A 7804-nucleotide genomic window follows, 5' to 3' on the forward strand; every position below is an offset into this window, starting at 1 on the left:
ACCAACCTTCTGGTTGTGTTTTAACGTCCGCAGCGGGTCTGGAGCCGCTTTGAAGGGCAGAGGAGCGGAGGGAGGCGTGTGTGGCAGTTTCTGCTGCTGCTGTCATGCGTCACACCTCAGGGAGGTGATTGCGTCTGTTGCGGCTCTTCCTCCGGTCCAATAGGGGCCTCAGTTTGGCCAGGTCCCCCCTGAGGGGCCCGGGCGGCTGCCTCTGCTGCTGCCTCTGCTGAAGCTTCTGGAAGTCCTGCCTCTCTTTGCAGTACTGCTGAACGGCCAGGTTCTCGGCGGGGCTGAAGGCGGCCAGCAGGGCTTTGGGGTGTGCGGCCCAGGCCCAGGGCGCCTGCTGCTTGTTCGCCAGAACGCTCACCATGGCGTCGCTCAGCACATGCAGGCGGATCTTGGCCACGGTGCGCTTGAAGCCGTTCTCGGTGGTCAGGCAGTAGTAGAGGCCGCGGTCGGACTGCTGGACGGAGCGGATCAGGAGGCCGTGCTCAGTGGAGAGGATCCGATCGTTCAGCTTCACCTGAATACACGCAACCATGCAGAATTCACTTTTTGCACATTTTTGTACTTCCATTTGGCTGAATAAATCAATTAATTGCTACAAAAATACCAAATGTTACCAAATATGTCTAATCTGGTTTCTAGTGCAAATATCTTATTACATTTGACAAGACTAAAGATTTAGAAGCTTGTTTTAAGTAAATAATTCCTTAATCTTGGTGAAAAAGTGTTTGCTCCATTGGTAGATTATTCCACTTATAACAAGGGAAATTGTCTTGTTATAAGTACATGACTGATACAATGCAACAAGTACTTTTTCACCAATTATTTACTTAAAACAAGCTTCTAAATCTTGCTGAAAAGATATTTTTAAATTTGTTTTGTCTTAATTCAAGTTTACTAAGATATTTAAAGTAGAAACTAGACAAAAAATATTTGGTATGATTGTGCGTTTTTGCAGTGCACTTGATAAATTAGAACAATGATTTAATGTTTTTCTCTCTTTCTATCAAAACTGGTAGATAAAACTCTTCAGTCTGGTGTTTTGGTCTCGACTAGTTCCTTTTTTTGAAAGACAATTTTGCTTACAGAGGCTTATTAATTCAACTTTTTTGTTGTTTTCTTTATTTATTTTTAGGTATTTAAAATGTCTTCTAGTTCCAGTGTTAAATGTTCACTAGAATTTAAAGTTTATTGATCTTTGAGAATTTGTTCTTGCATTATTATGGCATTATTACCAAGATATTACTTGAAAATGGTCTTAAAACAACAACATTATCAATTATCGCAGTAACTTCTGGAACAATTTATTGTCTATATCTTATCATTAAGTCTAGTCAAGCAATTGGAAACGCCCCCCCAAAACCAAACAACACCCAGTTGGCTCTGGCAATACCTTCACGTTTTTTGGTGTCTGGAAAAAGAGCTGTTTCAAAAGTCTCCTGTTCGTTAAGTCACACTGCGCCGGCATGTCAGCAGTTATTATGCTATTTCAGCAGCTGCTGTTTCGCTGTTGACTCACGATCCAGAAACCACTTGCTGCATTATTGTTGGTTGTGCAGGAGACTCCATTAATGCTTTTCAAAGATCTAATATGCATTTGATTGACTTTACATGAAGCTTTTGGTTACATATTGGTAATTTGTTAGAAGTAAAAATGACATAAGACTCACCTTTAAATTATTACATCTAATAATAGATGTATCAGTCATTTTCTGTCACATATTCTGACAGCTCTCGGTTCAACACTACATAATTCCCTCCCTTCCCCCCAAAAAACTTAAACTTGCTCTCCAACTAGGCTAATGAGGGTCTGATTTGCAAACTGATGCACAGAAATAAATGCCCAGATGGACACTTGGGCATCAAAGTGGGGTACCATGTAGACTCTCTGATGCTAAAGCAGAAATCCTTCATTCTTAAAGGTCTGATCCATAAAAAGATGAGGAAAGAGGATTAATTAGAACACATGAAGCAGAAAACCTGAGTGATAGTTTATGTTTTTTGACAAAAGTCTGGAATATAAATTGGTGATTTTGGAAACTGTTTTTAGAAGCAGTTTCTTCTGAAAACAGTTTCTACTGATTTAGATGCAGTATCTTCTAAAAAAAGTTTGCTTCTTTAGATCTAGACCAGAAAACTAATAAATTATCTGAATAATAGAAATCACAGTTGGATGTAAGGATTTTTCTGATAGAAATGATTCTTAAATCAAAATAACTCTGATTATTATTACACAGACAGCATGGAAATAGAGATTATTTGAACATTCAAACAATTACTACCAGATTTGCACCACAAATCCAGAACAAACCTCCAGAAAACTGCAAAACAGCTGAAACACTGACAAAAACCTACATGTGCAGAGTTGATTTTTGAGCCATAATGAATGAAATATTGACCAACATATTGATGGCATTTGACAAAATGTAATGTTTATTGGTTTTCTCAATTCTTGACTATGTGATGTCTTCTGTATCTTTTGTGTTTATGATGTAATGCACTTAAACTTAATCGACTGATGGATTGATCTAAGGAGGGCCAAATATGCAACAGATTCCACGTCACTGAATGAAATTGCGATGTTGTATTATTAACTGATTGAATCTGAAGATCAGACAGAGGATATTTAATCAGGCACATAATAAACAGCCTTCACGGCTCCATAAAGGCGAACCATAAATCAGTGCCGACCGTCGACTTCTTCAAATGTCAGACTGACCTCTTTCCTCCTGTCGTTGTCCCTCTGAATGATCCAGCGAATGGACGCCTGAGGAGACTTTGGAACGCACTCCAGGAAGGTGGTGTTGTTTTTCACGCCGTACTGCACCATCTCTGCGGCGTTCCTGTAAGCTGATAAGCACACACACTCCGAGTCAGAAGAAGAAGAAGCAGGAAATCTGACTGGAGACTCAGAGATGTTGACATGCAGCTCAGCTTAAACCCCCATCCAGACATTTGAGCACAAAGTAATCCCTTCGAAGCTTCAAACCAACTCGGTTTCCCATCATGCCGTTCTGCTTGCATTTAAATGCCTCAATCAAAAAGCTGGAGCGGTGACAGAGTTGTGACTAATTGGTGATAACGCCCATATGGCTCATTCCCCAAACTCTTCAAGGAAATGGGGGGAAACACCTGGGAGCAGATTCTCTGCAGCTGTTTATCGGGATGAAGAGCGAGACATTTGTGCAGATTTTATTTTTATAAAAAGCATAACTGGCAAAAAACTGTGGAGGAAATATTTTCTTTTGCAATAAATTAGCAAATACAGCTTGGTCTATTTTGTATAAAGTCACAGTGACGATAAAATTTCCTCAATCAAAATGCATTTCTTTTATGAAACTCTTGTGCAGAAAACTGGTTGAAAACCAATTTATTAGCAACATGTTTGTGTTAATTAAACAGAACTGTCAGGTGGAGTGAAATGCTGCATTACGTAGCATTGTAATAAAATATCTTTATGTAATAACCAAAAGAAATATATTTTTTAACTGTTTTGACTTGAACAGCTTCAGGTTAATACAGAGGATTCTGGTTATGAGTCTGAAAAGGAAACAAAATGACCAAAAGTTAAATTTAAATGCGCGTAGGATCCAAAACATGTTTGTTATTAGAGGTACAATGATGAAGACGCACACAGTTTGTGATTATTACAGAATAAGCCACATTATTACATTACTAAAAATAATAATATTACATATTAAAATAGCAGAAAGCATCGCAAAATACGACTTTATTACACTTTGCCTTGATTATTACGTAATGCAGGTTTTATTATGTTTTATTACATAAGTCCGATTTTGTTACGTAATTTCTTATTATTTATTATCTTATGACAAGGCGATATTACCCCATAAAAATAACGCAAAGATAATCCAAACAGTTTGGATGTTTTCTTTCTGTTTTTCTTTTCTATCAACAAAATGTTTCTGTGATGTTTACGCTTCAGATTAGGAATGGAAAGCAAATGTTTGAACTGTTCTGCTCCAGCATTTTGCACAAGTTTGTGGTGTGTTTAAACAAAGAAACATGAAAAAATTAAAATTAATTTTACAAACAAGACATTAACATACGTTGGAAAACTTTATATTGCAGCAGGAAGACGATAACAAAACTGTTTCTGTCTGTCAATTGATTGAAGACTGTGTGACGATAAAAAATAAATAAATTAGCTAAGGCTTGCTGATATATCCTTGTGTGGTTTAAATTAGCCAGAAAACCAGATTTATTTACAATTTAAGTGAAAAAGTGACCTGTTTAATACCTTTTAAGTTGAATCCTCTACACTGAGTGAGTGGGTTTCCGTGCATTATATCCTGCCTCCTGCTTCTCCTGTAAAAAAACCCCAAACAATATGAATATAACACATAACTCACAGTGAAAATACACAGTAATAAAAATCCCTCGGTTCTGTGGTAGGAGGTTTCGGTGCCAGAACGACATGAGGAAAATGTGACCATGTTGTTCAGCCGAGTGGCGCTCTCATGCGGAACAGCTTGGCAGAAGGAGCATGTTAACAGCTGACACATTTCAGAGCAGAAAAAAATATAAAAAACACACAGAAAGTTGAGCTTTTTGTTCCGGGTCCAAACTGAACTCGACCCGGGACCAGATGAGTGGTCCGGAGACGAGCAGCTGGGCCTCATAGAGGCCGCAGGCGCGTTCGTTTGGAGGTCGCTCATTCCTGACGCTCTGTGTTACGTCTGGGCAGGAAGGGAACGGAAACGAGGAATTTGTGACATCATGTGTGCGCTGATGGATCATGAGGACAGCTTGTTCTATTCTTGAGTAGATTATGCATCAGCTGCTGACCGCAATCTGGTCCGCTCATTGATTTCATATTTGTTGTACTTATTAATTGCAACATTCTCAAGGAAAAAACAATAAAAATACCCAGCAAACCTGTCCACAATCCTTTAACTTTTACACATTTTGTCACTTTGTAATCACAGACTTTTGGGAAATTTTAGGTTTCAAATTCAAGCAGGAAGACGTCTGTCTGTAGTTTGGCAGCATCATGCTGTGGGAATGTTTTTGAATTGTAAAAGCTAATAAAGTGACTTCTGAATTTCTCTGGATTAGGAGGATACAAATATTTGTCATACTTTTCACATTTTTATTCATAAAAAGTTTTTAAATCCATTAAACATTTTTTATTTACAATGACGCACTAATTGTGCTCCATAGGAGAAAATTCCAGTGAAATACAATGAAGTTTGTGACTCTACTGTGTGAACCTGTGAACTAATTCTGCTCTGATAATGTAATTATGCTCCACCAACATCTCAGTTTTCATTGTAAAAACACTTTACATGTAGACATATCTGTGGAAAAAAAGCTTAGGGGAATAAGGAAATATGACTTTTTTCTCAGAATTAACTTTATTCTCAAACTTTTGACCTGGTTTTAAATATTCTAGTTTCTTTTTCTCAGAATTCTGACCTCTCAAAATTCAGATGTTTTATTTTACATTCACACTTTTTCCTGTGAATTCTGACATTTCTTTTTGTCCAGTTGTGCTAATTCTCTTCCATATATATTTACAAAAAAAATCTATTTTGGTTTTTGTTGAACTTGTTGAATAAATCTAATCCTGATTAACAAACAAAAAACGCAAACATGACTCATGTTTTTGTGTATTTTGTCCTGCATTTTCATCTCTTGCTCCTTTGAACCTCGTCGGCGTCAGAAAAGCTGCTTTCCTGGATACGTCATCTGGAGCTGCAGAGCCTGAAGCCGTCTCTACCTTTTCCCAGTGGGGTAGAAGCGCGAGCAGCTCAGCCCGTCCCAGGCGCAGTAGGGGTCCCTGGCGAGGCAGCAGTCTGCGCAGGCCGAGCCGTAGGCGTGGCAACGGTGCAGGGAGACCTGGGAGACCCCGAACTCAGAGCTGACGTACAGCTGTTGCTGCAAAAGCAAACAGATGTCAGTCCTCTGTTGGTCTTAATAAGTGGCTGGTGACAGCAGAATGAGGCAGAGTGCTGAAACTATTATTTCCTTTGCTTTTAGGCTTTTCCCCAGAAGATTTTCATTTTTCACCAATTACACATGGTCACAGATGATAAATAATGCGACGCCATATTAGGGTCATTATAGATAGAAAAACAGGAAAAGTAGAATCAATTCTTGCCAAAAATGTTCTAGAAAATTTTCTGAGTTTGAAAAGTTGAAACTTGCAAGAAAAAAGTCAAACTTTGAGATTAATCTCAGAAATTTTCACAAAAACTTGGAGATATCGGACTTTGAAAAGTTGAAATTTGCTAGAAAAAAAAATCTAAAAATTATTCTAGAAAAAAAAGGTAAATTATGTGGTTGAAAAATTTTAAATTTGCTTGGAAAAAAATGCAGAAATTTTGGAATTAATCTAAGAAATTTTGAAGAAAAACTTGGAAATTTCAGAATTTCAAAGTAAAATCTTCCAACTTTTGAAAGTCAGAAAACCTTTCAAAATTTCTGAAACTAATCTAAAAATCTCTGGGTTTTCTGGTGGAAATTTATCATTTTTCCCGTCTCCAACAGTGCTAATATGCCGTTGTAGAACAATGCTTCAAACTGAACGCAAAATAAAAGGGAAAAGGTTTTTGGGTTCCTTACTTTTTTAGAGGAGATTCTCAAATTTGTGACAGGAGCTTGATTCTGGATGAAAAACAACAAAAAGGTGAACATTAACTTGGTAAAATACATAAAAAGCCTCTTTACTTACAACCTGATTTTTGAAAGCAGCCATTAAACTAAATTTAAAACAATTGGCACTCCTATTTCCAACTGCTGAGATTATTTTAATGCAACAACAGAAGTGGTAATTAAATCTAGAATCAATTTCTCCTGGTTTCCTTGAAGAAATATCCTGTGTGTTTTCAGAGCAGATTCCAGAGAGCGCTGCAGCCCAGGTGGCGTCGGGGATCAAAGGAGCCGGAGCGTCGGTGCAGATTTCAGCCAGGATAAAGCAACATGTGCAAAGGGTCAGTCAGGGTAGCAGCCAGACGTCTGTCTGTCTGAGCCAGCGTGTTTCCCAGCAGTCTGTGCTGCATCAGCCTCAGCGGTGCCAACCTGAACCCATCACCGCTCTGCGTTTGATTTTCAGGACAGACAAGAGGCAGGCAGGCGGGAGTTCAGACCTTAAACACTTCCAGCTCCTCCAGGACCAGGTCGCCATGCAGGGACCGGTTGCTAGGCAGAACAATCACCTTCTGGATCGTCCCTTTGTCTGAGGAGAGAGAGGAGCAGAGGGTCATCAGACTATTTCATAACAGAAACAGCTGCAAGGTGAAACTGATTCATTTTTACCAGAGGATTTATTCAGACCATCAGAGGCTCAGAACGTTTGGTTCATGATTTTATCTGGTTCAAAGTTTCAGATGTTTCACTTTTATTGAGTCCATGCATTTAAATACAAAAGGTTCATGATGCAGAGAATGGATGGATGGAGGATGGATGGATGGAGGATGGATGGATGGAGGATGGATGGATGGAGGATGGATGGATGGAGGATGGACGATTGGATGGATGGAGGGTGGGCGATTGGATGGACGGATGGAAAGAGGGACGGATGGAAGGATGGATGGATGGAAGGATGGACGGTTTGAAAGAGGGATGGATGTAAGGATGGAAGGATGGATGGATGGATGGATGGACGGATGGAAAGAGGGATGGATGTAAGGATGGACGGATGGATGTAAGGATGGATGGATGGATGGACGGATGGAAAGAGGGATGGATGTAAGGATGGATGGATGGAGGATGGATGGAGGAAGGATGGATGGTGGATGGATGGATGGAAGGAACGAGGGATGGTTGGAAGGAC

The 7804-nt window shown here is 39.3% G+C and overlaps 1 protein-coding gene across 1 annotated transcript in view; it reads right to left on the reverse strand.

Moving 5' to 3' along the window:
• sema3c (sema domain, immunoglobulin domain (Ig), short basic domain, secreted, (semaphorin) 3C) overlaps positions 1-7804 on the reverse strand; it is a 51427-nt gene continuing 43623 nt past the window's right edge. The window contains exons 13-18 of the mRNA XM_015045157.1: positions 7119-7207; positions 6595-6636; positions 5750-5907; positions 4268-4335; positions 2726-2856; positions 1-523 (exon numbers count right to left, since the gene is read on the reverse strand). Coding sequence (XP_014900643.1) covers positions 110-523; positions 2726-2856; positions 4268-4335; positions 5750-5907; positions 6595-6636; positions 7119-7207 — 902 coding nt within the window. The 3' untranslated portion in view covers positions 1-109. The remainder of the gene's footprint in view (positions 524-2725; positions 2857-4267; positions 4336-5749; positions 5908-6594; positions 6637-7118; positions 7208-7804) is intronic.

Source organism: Poecilia latipinna, unplaced genomic scaffold (genome assembly GCF_001443285.1).
Source record: "Poecilia latipinna isolate Pla-1442-1.1 unplaced genomic scaffold, P_latipinna-1.0 Scaffold710, whole genome shotgun sequence".
NCBI classification, from domain to species: domain Eukaryota; kingdom Metazoa; phylum Chordata; class Actinopteri; order Cyprinodontiformes; family Poeciliidae; genus Poecilia; species Poecilia latipinna.